We start from the raw sequence: 13,890 nt of genomic DNA, 5'->3' as shown, positions 1-13,890 counted from the left end.
GACGACATCCTCGAGTACGATCTCGCCCAACGGGTGGAGCTGAGATGGAAGTACATGAAGCAAGAGGCACGTAAGCATCAACGTGCAATGGCAGCAAAGGCTCGTACCGTCGGTGCTACAGGTGCCGCTGCCGTACGTTCGTCCAGCCCAATAAGAGACGAGGACGAGGAGGAGGAGGACGACGAGCCGCTTGGAGGTGTAGGAGGCGAGGGGGGTACCAATGGTGCTGGAGACGGTGAACTTGTCGCAGCGGATGTTGTCAAGGAGCCAACCGGCACGAAACGGCAAACACTGATCTCGCGTGCAAAAGGGGTGAGTGTTGTGTTCGTATTATGACATGAGTACCACTTACCCAGGCCTGAAAACGTTGCAGAAGGCGGCACAGCGCTCCAGAAAGCGCCCCGGAACTAAATATGAGGACAAGAAATACGATGGCGCATTTGCAGTCAATGCAATGTCCGACAACGAGGATGACGAGGACGCACCTGTTGTGGATGGCAAAGTGACGCGATACGTCAGCCGGGCCCCTGGATATCGAAGCGCAGAAGTGAGTATACACTTGTCGACGTCCGTCGTGGTCATCCAGATACTCACCGTTCGACGACGGAATAGGTACAGGAACTCTACGACTTCATCGACGCATTGCCGGACCCAAACCCCGATAAGGAGCGCGCAATGGTCCCGCGCATCAGAGGCGCGTCGAAACCTGACGCGGCACCCCCCAAGGCCCTCCGGTGTTGAACTTCTGTGTCTACGGCTGTGCCGGACCGGGAGTGGCAGTGATAGTGGCTGTGCGTCTACCATACGCCAGCATGGACTTTCCTACTTACCATATACGTACATTCTTTTGTTCTGTACTTACTTGGCATCCTGCCATCCCTCCACATGATTCTGGTACGTTCTACGATGTTCCGGACTATTCTAGACAGCGTCCGGATTACTCGCATTACTCAGCCATGGACTATCTGACCTTATGTCGATTATGCTCCCTTACTCAGCGTTACTCATCGCTCAGTCAGCGTCCTCTGGACGTCACATGCTCTCTTCTTATACGCTTACTCATCGTCCTCCCCAGTAGTATATAAGGAGGACTCTGCAGGCCTCTGCTCTTCAGTCGTTCTCTCACAGACTGAAGAGTAAGTCCCACACTACCTATGCTTCCTTACATGTTTACTTACTAGTACTTGTAGCCTCTCTTTGTGCGGCTTACAGGTACAGTACTATGCAATCATAGTCGTTCTCTCACAGACTGAAGACCTCTCTTTGTGCGGCTTACAGCCTTCCAGGTTCAGAGTTCATCATCCGGCTCAGCCTACGTGTGCGTGCTTGGCAGGTGAGCAATGCATACCTGCAGGATCATCCCGAGTGGCTTGCCACGGGTCGCGTCGCACCTAGCGGTGTTGCATGGGGTGATCTGGAGGATCCGAAGGAAGATGAAAAGCCGCAGGCGAAGAGGGTGCAGGACCGAGGAGGGAAAGGAAAGAAGATACGGCGTGTGGGGAACGTAGCAGACGTCGCTGAGGCGCAGGCGCAGCTTGACCTCGTGGCCGGGGGTGCGGACATTGATAGGATGTTCAAGCTGTCGTAATGATGGTTAGACGAAGCGGTGTATTTTAAATGTCGGGGATATCGGCGTCGAGCTGTTCCGCAAGGTCATTGAACCAATCATCGTTGACTTCGATTCCAGTCTATCCGGATGTAATGAGCACAATCTAAGGAGAAGCAAGGTGACTCACGCGATCAAATGAGTGCACGGCCCACAATGGGTGTGCTTCCCCAAGGACCTTGGAGGTAAACGGGATGACTGCGACTGCCGCGGCCAGCTGCGTTGACATGATTACTTCGGGAGATTGATATCTCTCAGCGTACGTGACGTAAATCCCGAGATCGGTTGAGCTGGAAAAGAGTGAGTCTACGCAATGCTTTGGATGCAACAATCAACGTACTACATCGACCATGGGAATGCTGGAATGCGGTCATCAGCTTGAAGGCGTTCCACAATAGAACAAATCACGGGAGTGCAATCGCCGACAGTGAGTTCAAAATGATAGAGTATCCTGCACGGTGTTCGTGAGTCCTCGAAGTTGACACAGGCTATCTGGTCTGCGTCCGTGCGATTATCCGCAACACTCCCGTAGCGCGCGCCGCCCTTGGAGATAAACGGGAGCTTGCGAGCGCAGTGGTCCGCCGCGAAGGTGATCGCAGTTGGATCGCAATTGAAGTCGTTAGCGATTCGGGTATCCGGCCAGGTCTGGCGTGCGAAGTTCAGTAGTAGGTTGTACACATACGGCGGCAGCTTGCGGAGGTCAGTGAACTTCTTGACCGACTTCGGTTTGAGAATGGTGACTCCCGTAGCGAACCCGGCAAGCTGGTTTAGCAGTGTACCGCGCACAATGCCGCTCGCCTTTGCAATGCGGTCAACCATGGCATGTTCCTGGGGCAGGGCGGACTCTGGGAGTGAGGTCAACTGAGGAATGCATTGTCAGCAGCATATGTTGTAGATAATCAGGATCTTACCAGCTCGTAGAAGCGATGCTTTCCCACCCAGTTACGGAGCAACGTAAGCTCCATCTCTCCGCCTGCCTTCCCATTGTGGTTCACCCTCTCCTGCTCGCCGTTGAAGCGTTCCTGCGCATACAGCCACCAAGCATATACAGGTCCGAAGAGGCGAAAGAAGTCGGGATAGTGCATCGCTAAATGGTGGTTAGGCACGAGGTGAATTCCCAATCGGAGCATCTCCTGGCAGCATCGCCGTAGATAGCGGTGTCCTCGGTGTACCTCCTCCATGGATATGCTCTCGCTTGCGAGGATTCGTTCGGCGATAGAGGCGTAAAGGAAGATGTCGTAGATCTCCTTAAGGTTGCGGAGGAACATCGGAGTACTCTTCGCATTCCCAGGGATGTCGGGAGCTGTACGAGAGATGCGGTCCTCCGCGTCGCGCCAGCAGAGCCAGAGCATAGTCGGCTGGATGTTCAGCCAGCGTCGCCACTGGTCAGCCTTAGGGAGAGAATGATTTTCCCCTAACTACGAGTGAATACATATCAGCTACAGGAATCTGCAAATATCGCAACACTCACATTTGTGGGAAGGCGTCCAATGCCCGATGGCCATTTTATCGACGCCATGATTACGTCGAATTGATCCCACATCTTCTTGTTGAACAGGTACCCGTCCACCAGGAAGTCCATAAACAGGTTCTTCATGATACCGACTGTGCTGCAAGCATGAGGAGAGAAAGGTACCAGAGCTTGAATGACGTACGGTAGAAGTTGTGCATGTAGTCGAGGGCCGCACGGGAGACGGGCATCCAGCCAGGGATTGCCATGAATTCTGTCCATCTCGACCCGCCCTCATCCAGTATATGCTTGCGCGCCCTCGCGCTAGTTGCCTCGCGAGAGCGCCAAGCGTACGCGAGCTGCTCAAAGTCATCGCGCATTCGGAAATCTGTATAAGACTTTCGTTATTTGTGTGTCTACTAAGACGACGGAATAGACTCACTTTCAACGTCGTATCCTGACGCCAGGTTGATCTCGTCGTGCGTCGCATGGCAGAAGTTGCACATGTGCGTTTTGTGAGCATGTGACGCAGCACCCTCACATTTGCGGGCCCCCATGACATCGAATACTCGCAGCTCGATGCCGCCGAAGAAATCCACCGGCTCGGGCTGACCGTAGACATTGAAACGGATGCCTCATACACGGGAGTCGAAGTCATACTAATTAGTGTGCTTCTGTAACGTGCCGAGTAGTTTGAGCTTACCACACCGTAGGATGTTGACCTCCTTGACAAATGGTTCAAGGAGGTGATTCATCTCCTCAAGAGACGGCTCTTTCGGGCCTGCTATGTTCATAACTAGCAGAACATTCCGCTGGAGATATCGCACGGAGCGATCGAGGTCAAGGTAGACTAGATAGACTGCACCACATGAATGCGGTCTGCCGCTAATAACACCAAACCTATCAAAAAGCATGGTTAGATTTATCAGAAACATCAGGACTCGAGAACGCATACGTACCAATCAGCGTACAGGCCCAAGCTCAGCCCTCTCCTGGCAGAGGCTAGCCTCAATGGTTCCGCACCGCGATGGGTCTTGACGTCTGCAATAGCACCATCCGCAAGCTTGATACGCTCGATTCCGAGCTCCAGTTGACCATAGGCCAGACCGTCGTGAAAGTCGTGCATTTGCTCGTCGTCGCGAAGAGGAGGTCGGTCCGTGTTTCGCTCGGATGAGCAACGGAGATGCTGTACAAAGTCCGGGCGGAGGAGGCAACGCGCTGTGCCCTTGATGATTGGCGCATATGACTGGATCTTGCGTGCGACGCGCTTCTCAACGCCGGCCCCATTGCGCTTGATGCCCCAGATGATCCCCTTGCAGCGCCGGACAAGACAGGCGGGGGAGGGAAGCGCTAACATCTGCTCGGTGGTGTAGAACTTCGAGCAAATGCAGCACTGTGGGTGCTTTTCGATGTAGTCATCGACGTTGAGTCCCAAACGGCGCCGAGCAGTGACGAGGGTGCGAGCTGGCTTCGGATAGGCTGGAAGAGGTGCGCCAGTCGCCACCTCGATCAGGTCGTAGCCATACGCGAGCCTGGCAGCAGCGTCTTCTTGGGTCTCGCGCTTGAAGACGTTCTGGAGGACCGTCTGGAGGTAGAGCAAGCGTATACTCGGGTGCTCAGAGAACGCAGGTGGGACTAGGTTGCGAGCAGCGTCGTCTTGAGTGCAGTCCATTTCCACAGAGAGAGGGAAGGGCTCGTCGCCACCAGGAGCAGGAGCAGGAGCAGGGCCTGGGTTGACGGCCTCCACAACTCGAGATCGCAGCTGAGCAAGAGACGGAGGTCCGTCATCCTCGATGTCGACAAGGGTATCATTGTTGTCTCCAGATGGGTCCCCGGCATCGTCTAGGAGTTCAGGAGGGTAATTTATAAATTCTTGTGGAGGCAGATCGACCAAGTCGTCGTCAGACACTTCCCCAGCAAATGTATCAAGTTCAGAGGAAGACACAGGATCTCCAGTCGTTTGTGCTGCCATCCCGGTGCCCATAGAGTGTCCCACAGTAGGTCCAAGAGCGTTTTCAGAGGCAAGAGGGGTCCCCGGGGCGCATATAGTCGGTGCGAGTGACTCCGCCATTGCGGCTGCTTCTGCATTGTCGAATAGATCCGCGCGGACATGGCGACCCTTGTTACTCACTGTCTGCGGTTTTGAGCCCTTCATCGTGTCTCCACAGCCATAGTGTCTACAGGTGCAGTCTACCAGATCCTGCCAGCGGCTCTGGGGCGCCATAGAGGAAGCAAGAGAGAGAAAGAGAATGAGTGGCGGCGGAGCGCCTAATTAAACGCGTCGCGTCGCGATCGCGTTGCAAATATCGTGACCGCGAACCTACCCGTTTGGGACTTATCCGCAGAATATCCAGCGGGTTATGAAGCCTCTGGATCGGGCGGACGGAATGTGTTCATAATGTGAGCGAAATCCGTGAATTAGATGGAAGATGATCTGCAAAGGACATCCATGTATAATCTACACAACATCTGGCCGTAATGCCCGGATTACGCGCCCATCATCTTCCGCGAAAATCCGTCGCTGCGCCCTGTGAATATACCTTGCACAGCCAAAATCTCTGATCTCAGAGCTCAATACTGCTGCACGCCTACTATGGTCTTCCACGGTGACGACAGGCAGACCTCGGCCTCGGGCAGAGTCATAGTCGACTATCTTCCTACGTTGGACTTGAAACAGGTAAGCGCATATTGGCTTCTGGTCCGTATACAAACCCAAGCATCTACCCGAAAGGGCTCAGGATATCTGTCTGCGATTCGAATGCGCGTGCCGTACGCCAAGCATCCTGTTGCGTCGTTCTTTGCGGACGTTCAGATGCTATACGTTGCAGATGCATCTCATATAATGTGCTTACTGAGATTATGCACTTCAGGACGTGGCTCGCAGGTGGCTCAAATATCGAATGCTGATCGGTACCCTTTTACAGGCGGCACTTCGGTTCTCCGGCCTCTGACGGGTTCGGACATCCTCAAAGTGCATCTCCCAGGAAAAATAGAGTGCGACGGAAGCATTCTGTCTTTTGGGCATCGTTCGGGTAAGTACATATACTCCTCTCGTACAATGCGGCCGCAGATTATAGCGTGGAACTGTGAGCCGCTCGGTCATCCTTCTCTGCGTCTTGTTTGGGGATGCATGGTGAAAGAACTACGTTACAAAACACACGTTGTTGTGGATTTTTCGGAGCACAGTACTCACCACCTGGTCTTGATAGATCCTCTCGGTGGATCGGCGGCTGTCCACAAAACCCTGCCGAGATGATTCATGCGAGGAACATCCTCGACCACAGTGCAACTTAACGGCCAACTAACTTGCCCTACGGATATCAAACTCGAGTTAGTCGGCCAGAAACGTCCTGCTCATCGTCATGCACCTAGAGACTGGCATCACGGTCGCGTCGCTCGGAGTGCCGCCCCAACTTTCCTCTCCAGCGGATGCGCGCGTCCCGTTGCGGCGCGGCGCGCCCCCAAGAACCCCCGCACGCGTACGAGGCCCCCACCTCCCTCGCATACGCTCACCGAACTGCCGTGACGGGGTCGATCTCGATCTCGAGAAGAACGAGAAGGACAGCACCCGGATTCACGTCGTCGAGCTCTGCATCGTCCCCCGCCGAAACTTACTCCCGAGTTCGCCCGACTCATCCAGGTCCTTTATCGATCCTTTGACACTCTTCCATCTGACAAACACCCTAAGCCACGAAAATGGCGAAGATATCCCGCTGCTTCGTCTCGTCGACACTCCGATGGTTTTTGCATGTGCCTGTGCTTCGCCTTCCATTCATTGGTGCTCTACGTGTTCTGACGGGTTTTCAGGAGCTATGAAATGACGGCCCTTGTCATTGTACACAGTGCAGACGGCGAGGCGAAGCGAATGTGTTGATTCTTCTGTTACAGTGCCACCTGAACGACGACCTCGTTTGCGCCTCCTTTGTATCGACCTTGACAGGAAGGTGGGTACGACCGCTTGTCCTGTGTATCTAAAATCATGGCTGATGCACTACCATCGTTGTCTGTGAGCTGGAAGTGGGGGTTAGGGGAGACATGCCTCATCATGCTGTTTTAACAATCGAGTTAGAAGGCTACTGGTCGATCGGGGTCAGTTGCAACATCGAGTCAGCTTTGGTCCGTGAGCTAGAACTGTGGTGAGCTAGCTATGTCGCCCGTGTAGCCCGGTAACTCAGTGCAACTCTCCACAGCCCCAGACTGAGACGACGAGCAGAGAAGCCACGACGAGACATCGGTGACCAGCGGGTTCGTATCGTGTAGCACTACACTCTAAGGGTGTGCGGCGAAGGCTCAAGTGAACAGTTGTGGCATACCCCCCATGATACGAGGTTTTCGTGTCAGTTAATGCACCATTAATCATTCTCGAAGTTTGCACTGACAGCTTATACAACAACGAAGGCAGGAGTATAACGCAACTATCGCTTGATGTTGCGCTGGCTATTCTGAGCGCCTGACATCATCGCGGCATGCTACATAATTGGGGGTAGCCCGTCCAGCTCACTCGCGCGTCATCAATGAGTCCGGCCGCCATGCGGTCTGCCTCTTGCACCAATGCGGACTCTCCGACGACAATTCATTCTCAACGTAGTGACCCACACTGTAGCTTGTGGACATGGAAACGTACCGACATTCTCTCAGGGGCTGCTGTTCGAGATCTCGACGGGAGAAGGAACTCCAGTATTTGTGGGCGTTCCGCAATCAGGTTCGAATTCATGACGATCCCCTCACATATTCTTGGTCGCTAGGCCCGAGCCACTTTCTAGGAGGCTAGTATAGGAGAAGCCTAATTCGGTTTTCTACGAGCGGTCTAGCCACTTGATGGGAGCGGTAGCTCGTGGCAATGCGTCTCTGATGGAGAAACAGCCACATGCGGGCCTCGCTGATCGGCTTGGAGTCTCGGCGAGAGCGGACACGGTGATTTGTCGAGGGGTCTGCTTCTTCTGCGGTTCGATTTAGCGTTATGCCCTTCGTCTGATCTCGCTTACTTGTGGCATAATTTGTTCTCAGCGACGGTCGATCAGTGCCACCGCGGATATAGTCCCCCGGCCACCAAACGCACTTTACCCCATCCCCACCACCTCCGGCTCTCACCCAATCCACGGCTTGCCCGCCTTACGGGGCCAAGATGTCTTCCGCCGCCGCACTGCAGCCCCTTCTTGCGGAAGCCTCTGCGACGCTTGAAAAGACATATGGTGCATACTTGATCGGCACCTGTCTTAGCCTCGTGTAAGTCCCTCGCGCAGCTTCATCTAGGAGACCGACGAACTTTGCTTGGTCCATGCTAGGCTGTATGGCATCAGCCTCCTCCAGTTTTATCGTTATGTGCGCCTTTATCCTACGGATACGGCATTCATCCGCACTCTGGTACGTGTCCGAGCTTGCATGATCGATATCTGGCTGAGCCCCGCTGCAGGTAGTTGCTGTGATGTACGCTTAGGTTCATGTGCATCGTCGGGGTGGCCACGCTTACGAGCTCGCCGGACAGGATTTTGGAGACCGTTCAGATTCCGATGCTCATGCATTCTTGGTACGTCTCTCGTATTGCGTACGCGGCGGTTCAATGTTCCAACTCTCCGCACTCCAGCTATTGGGCTCTCGTCACGCACTACTTCGACCCGACAGCCCTCACACAAGGCATCTGGTACGTTTCATCTGTCAGCTACATCCTTCGACACATGCTCATTATACTGTAGGTCCGTTCAGGTGCGCGACTCTTGCTCGAAATGACCCGAGGCGTATGCTAACTGAAGTCACCCCCGCCCAGATTGCGCCTACGGTCTCGGTACGTCCCCGTCTATCAGGCTAGCTCGCACAAGGAGAACGCAAACTCATGAGTGTTGTAGGCTGCGATAACTCTGACAGCTCAGACGTACGCGTTGCTACTTTGACCTCTTATGCGTCGAAAACGGGGCCTAACGAGCTACGTATCACTGCAGGTTCTTTGCCCGGAGAGTCGCCCTGCGTATGCATTACGTCTGAATTCGTCACGCGCAAATAGCTGACTTTGATTTTCAGTCGGTCCCGGGTTCAAGATCGTGGTCGGAATCGCTGTACGTTGCCCACCACAACTCGCTCCAGTGCCTCACGTCATTCTGATAATGGTCCCAGACATTGTGTTTGGCCGCTTTCTTGGGTAAGCTGAAGTCCTCACACCTACTGTTTGGAGTCCGTCGACTGAGTTTCGATTTCTAGGTATGGCAATTGGTACGTTCTCACCTCACGCTGCTCTGACAGTCTCCTCTGACGAAGCCCACCTCGTAACCAGCCGTGACCGTAGTCGCGTGGGTATCTCTTGTCTGCTTCCGATCGTCCCCGATTCTCAACTCCGCATAGGATACAGTTGCATAACTTGGAGAACTTCGGGCCTAACACGGAGTGGTTGTTCGGCGCTGGTCTCTGGTTTGCTACGGGTGCAGATCTACTGCTAGCGGGTTCCATCATTGTCGCACTCCGATACAGCCGCGACACGTACGGTATGTGTTGCGCATGTCTGGAGGCACGTCAGGTCAAGTAGTCTGATCTCAATCTACTATAGGTCCGCGAGGAGTGGATGGTCGTGCGGACCGGTTCATGCTCTACTTCGTGAACACCGGTACGTTTATTAGCCTTCGTCTTCGTTTCTTAATTCATACTATTTTGCAGGTCTGATGACGGGGTGAGAACCATGTGTAGTCTCTACTACCTTCGCATCTAGCGCTCACACTATGCTACCTACAGGATATTCAACATGATTCCATCTATTCTGGTGCGTCTCGCGCACCTCAATGCGTATCTATAGAAGCTGATATGAGCATCACCATAGGCCACCACTGATCCGAGGTCGTTCACTTGGGCTGCGGTGTCATACATCGCAACTCGGCGTGAGTGCTATTTTTCCCTGGGATGTACATGTTGCTGACCGACCGCACCCGCTGCAGTATATGCAAACACGCTTCTGGCTGTGTACGTCTACCCTGCCCTCTCCGTCTCCGCATACCCACTGATGCCGACGACGCCCAGGCTCAACTCCCGCAAGCTGATGGCCAGCCGTGGCGTGGAAATCTTTGGCCCTGCCTCGTTCGAACGCAACATCATCTCCCGTGCGACCCACCTCGCCACTGTCGAGCAGTGGGGTGCCCCTCAGGTACGTACAGGATGCATGACTCGCTCGTCGCTACTCCGCCGGCCTCGCTCGGATGCTAACGGGCTCTGTCTGACGCGCAGCTTCCTGACTCCGGTCCGGCAAGGATCAACATCAAGGTCACGGCAGAGATGGAGGCCGACACGGTCAGCACCGTACATCAGCGCGCTTTCGACAAGCGCAGCTACGACGCCGCATGAACAGAGTGAGACGCCACCGCCGCTCATTAGACACGTTCCTTGCTCCAACGTCGCTCGTTTTGATATTCGTGGCGACTCGGCTTCATTACGAACGGTGTCCGCCTAATCTGTAGGAATACTTGTACGCATATTGTTATTTATACTGCGACCGTGGATCCCCTAGTCATGATGCAGGTCAGCGCTGCTCAGGTCGGTGACAGAATATCATCATTCGATTCATTGGACGAAAGGGCCATCCACGACGGGCGATGCATCATGTCACCGTATGCTCGAGACTCCCTTGCCGCCACAACATTGCACATGGTTTTTAGATCCGACCACGTTAATGTGCGTCTTCCTCACGAACTGTGAGAGCTATCAACAAATCATTGGCCATGATGTAGCAATGTAGATCGGCTACTCACCGTTGCCCACTTCCACGAGCATGTTCCATCCCACTGCGGGGAAAGGTTTTCGGGAACGTGCACGCCACAAGCACCGGTGGCAACCGCCGCCCTGCACGAGTCTCGCATTCTACATTCGATCCGGGCGGGCAGGTTTGATAGAGCAGAAGGTGAGCGCCGCTCTATGTCGCATTCCTGCGGTCACGTCGGGGTTGATATAGACATGATTTTGGCAGATGCCTACATATGCTCGCCTCCACCGCCGCACGCTTCGGCTCAAGAACCGCTGCCGTTCCACTCACCTGCGCGACAAGTGTCAATTGAACTCCCGAAATGCCAGCCACTCCCCTGCTCAAGGCACTAGCACAACGACAGACCGCCCGGACGCGGGCCCACAACACAGACATCAAACAGCTTCAGCATCGGACATTCATATATGGGGAGACTGGTATGATTGCAAGAGAAGCAGAGGCAAAAATGACAGGGAGGTAGAACGTATCACACGAAGCAATGTAAACTCACCTTTATAGCTAGAAGTGCGAACGTCAACGGAAGTTTGACCGAACAGAAGCAATGGGAGAACGTGCAGAGGTTGCTCCAAGCGAGGGGATCGCAAGGTAAGGTGTTGTCACAAATCCTGCAAGGCGACCGAACAGGAGGGCAAGAGACATAGATAATCAAGCCAAAATATGCGTGAGTGCGACGCCAGAGCAGAGACTCCGAGATACGGCTTCCGACGCCGCAAGGTACCGAGGCATTTGGAATGGACTGCCTTGAGCATCACGAAGGCAACTAGGCATCGCGTTATTTTCGAAAGCGAGCTCAGTGCCGTCGTCGCAGTCAGATGCAGTCAGATACCCCAATGGAGCAACACAGCAGGTTTAAGTGATGGCCTCCTTCGAAGAGCTGCATGGATATGGGCGGATTTAGGAGAGCGATATCTCTTGGCGCCTGTTGCTGGAAAAGAAGGTTCGAGCCCCGCTACTCCGCTGTGGCTCGCGTCGTCGGCCGTACGAGGGACACACCGTGCAGCCAGGTACTCAACTGCTCAAGCCTCTCTCAAGGCTCAACCACACCCTCATGTGAATAGGCATGGGCTCTACTGAGGATATACAAGAACTCCTTGGCTATAACATCAACATGCGTACCATATACGCCCGGTAGCTGGCTGCAGTACATCCTGGACCCTAGACAGTGAGTTCCTTCCATCGCGATGTGCGCTCATGCCTTCTGAATCCTATCAGGTTCTATGGTTCTCATCATTCGCACACCAGCTTCTCCGCCTCCGTATATGCGTGGCTTACCCGCGGTCCAGCCTCCCCGTCCTTGCCCGGCAAAGTCCCAAACCGAGCGTTCATTCAAGACACATGTGCGCTCCGTGTTATTTGGCACATCTGCCATCCCCACACGTCCGGGGTTTCCCGAAGTACGATGGTACCAATGCGCAATATGATACATCTCTCATTAGGGGGCACACGATCCTTCCAACAAAATTTGATCGTCCCCCGGCCGGGCGGTTCACTTGACGGACCCGATCGATGTTCATGCTTCGGGGATGTTGCCTCCGCCTCCGTCCAGTCAATACTGCATATATAACGAGCGATAGGTGTCAAGGACAAACGGAAGTCTAGCTGCCAGTCATGTTATTCAGGACTCCGCGACCTCACCCGGTCACCGTATGCAAGTATGCTCTCCTCGCTGCTGCACATCAACATTCATTTGCAATCTGTTTCGAGGGCATGATTCTCAGTGTCTTCGCACCCTTGCTACTGGCAACCCTCGGCCTGGGTGCGGCTGTATCTCCAGCAGCGCCCGACCCCCAGGCTATCATCACGCTGAGCAACGCGGACATTGCGTCTTTCCTGCCCTACACGCGCTTCGCGGCTGTCGCTTACTGCCCTCCCTCTGTAACTCTTGCCTGGATCTGCGGTGCTAACTGCGAGACAAACCCCTCATTTATTCCCATCGCGGCTGGAGGGGACGGTAACAAGATCCAGTTCTGTGAGTGCACCCCGCGCGTCCCATGTCTGTAGCAGGCTAACGTGTGTCCTTGCGGTCCAGGGTATGTCGGGTTCCACCTCCCGTCGAGCGAGATTATCGTTTCACACCAAGGGACGAACTTCACCAAGATGTACGTCATTTCGTCTTTGAATAGCTGCAACGCTTGCTTATCTACGTGTGTTAGTGACCCTGTCCTGAGAGACATTAATATCCTGTTCGAAAATCTTGACAAAGACGTCTTCCCTGGAGTCCCTGAGGGTATCCAGATACATAGCGGATTCGCCAAATCCCAGAAGAAGTCGAGCTTGTCCCCCGCATCTACTCCATCGCTTCTTGTCTGACTTGCATACAGGACGGCGGATGTCATATTGCAAGCCGTGCAGACAGGGCTCATCAAGTTCAATGCGAAAAAGGTCACCGTAACCGGTCACTCCCTTGGTAAGCATCCCACAAAACCACGCATGATAAGGACGGACTCTTACGAGAATGAACATAGGCGCGGCGGTCGGCCTCCTCGACGCGATGTTTCTACGCTTGCATGTTCCAGCGGACGTGATGGTGCGCTTCATCGGGTACGCGCTACCGCGCGTCGGAAACCAGGCATTCGCGGACTTCGTCGACGACTCCGGGGTGCAGGTGGTGTACATCAACAACAAGAAGGACCTCGTACCGATCCTTCCCGGTCGCTTTCTTGGGTATCGACATCCGTCGGGCGAGATCCATATTCAGAACTCGGGCATCTGGGTGTCGTGTCCAGGTGCGTGATATCTCAAGCATCGTGCAAATTGGGATGCTGATGATTTCGTGTACGTAGGACAAGAGAACCCGAGCACCCGGTGCACCACTGGAGACGTGCCCACCGTCTTCCGCAGCAACCTCAACAACCACAACGGCCCATACCAAGGCATCGAGATGGGCAGATGCTAATTAGCGAGCTTATTTGCTATTTGGATGGGTAGAAACGCACACATCACCCCTGACCCTGACATTAAGATGCACGCTCATTCGCTGCTCGTAGTATATACAAGACGGTTAATAGTAAGTTTTGTTCACTACCATATTCACTTAGGCTGATCAAAGTTCATCAAGCTCTGTAGCTCTCACCTTGCGCACGTTCTCTAGCTCTGTAT

At 54.1% G+C, this 13,890-nt stretch overlaps 6 protein-coding genes across 6 annotated transcripts; 4 read left to right on the top strand and 2 right to left on the bottom strand.

Annotated features, from left to right (window-relative positions):
- Positions 1-412: 412 nt before the first annotated feature.
- On the top strand, positions 413-660 carry TRAVEDRAFT_101162 (uncharacterized protein; the record flags this gene model as incomplete). The annotated part of the gene is made up of 2 exons (XM_008041711.1): positions 413-547; positions 613-660. Coding segments are annotated over 2 exons (183 nt in total), but the record flags the coding sequence as incomplete, so codon positions are not given.
- Positions 661-736: 76 nt separating this feature from the next.
- On the top strand, positions 737-1,244 carry TRAVEDRAFT_29798 (uncharacterized protein). The gene has a single exon (XM_008040983.1). It carries the CDS (start codon positions 813-815, stop codon positions 1,083-1,085), a length of 273 nt encoding a protein of 90 aa, XP_008039174.1. The 5' UTR covers positions 737-812; the 3' UTR covers positions 1,086-1,244.
- Positions 1,245-1,712: 468 nt separating this feature from the next.
- Positions 1,713-1,898, bottom strand: TRAVEDRAFT_126739 (uncharacterized protein; the record flags this gene model as incomplete). Its single annotated transcript, XM_008041710.1, has 1 exon — positions 1,713-1,898. A coding segment is annotated over one exon (186 nt), but the record flags the coding sequence as incomplete, so codon positions are not given.
- A 607-nt stretch (positions 1,899-2,505) lies between these two features.
- TRAVEDRAFT_38232 (uncharacterized protein) lies at positions 2,506-3,613 on the bottom strand (the record flags this gene model as incomplete). Its single annotated transcript, XM_008041041.1, has 5 exons — positions 2,506-2,739; positions 2,779-3,024; positions 3,078-3,211; positions 3,262-3,444; positions 3,499-3,613. The coding sequence occupies 5 exons, from the start codon at positions 3,611-3,613 to the stop codon at positions 2,506-2,508; spliced, it is 912 nt and encodes a 303-aa protein (XP_008039232.1).
- A 4,568-nt stretch (positions 3,614-8,181) lies between these two features.
- TRAVEDRAFT_72827 (uncharacterized protein) lies at positions 8,182-10,399 on the top strand (the record flags this gene model as incomplete). Its single annotated transcript, XM_008041709.1, has 21 exons — positions 8,182-8,282; positions 8,342-8,420; positions 8,470-8,483; positions 8,542-8,583; positions 8,641-8,697; positions 8,750-8,759; positions 8,821-8,838; positions 8,900-8,925; positions 8,993-9,018; positions 9,072-9,106; positions 9,165-9,189; positions 9,249-9,260; positions 9,322-9,337; positions 9,390-9,529; positions 9,592-9,648; positions 9,699-9,711; positions 9,774-9,801; positions 9,859-9,916; positions 9,974-9,998; positions 10,056-10,179; positions 10,260-10,399. The coding sequence occupies 21 exons, from the start codon at positions 8,182-8,184 to the stop codon at positions 10,374-10,376; spliced, it is 1,023 nt and encodes a 340-aa protein (XP_008039900.1). The 3' UTR covers positions 10,377-10,399.
- A 2,099-nt stretch (positions 10,400-12,498) lies between these two features.
- On the top strand, positions 12,499-13,687 carry TRAVEDRAFT_48911 (lipase; the record flags this gene model as incomplete). Its single annotated transcript, XM_008041194.1, has 6 exons — positions 12,499-12,760; positions 12,821-12,890; positions 12,945-13,058; positions 13,113-13,198; positions 13,257-13,517; positions 13,575-13,687. 6 exons carry the CDS (start codon positions 12,499-12,501, stop codon positions 13,685-13,687), a joined length of 906 nt encoding a protein of 301 aa, XP_008039385.1.
- Between the last annotated feature and the right edge of the window lie 203 nt (positions 13,688-13,890).

The sequence above is a fragment of the Trametes versicolor genome (genome assembly GCF_000271585.1).
Source record: "Trametes versicolor FP-101664 SS1 unplaced genomic scaffold TRAVEscaffold_7, whole genome shotgun sequence".
Classification (NCBI taxonomy): Eukaryota; Fungi; Basidiomycota; class Agaricomycetes; order Polyporales; family Polyporaceae; genus Trametes; species Trametes versicolor.
Note: the sequence above shows the minus strand (reverse complement) of the source record. Positions and strands in the feature narration are given on the sequence as shown.

What these genes read in the sequence shown, in the direction of transcription:
- TRAVEDRAFT_29798 (XM_008040983.1), top strand. Translation starts at nt 813, where the DNA reads ATGGACTTTCCTACTTACCATATACGTACATTCTTTTGTTCTGTACTT.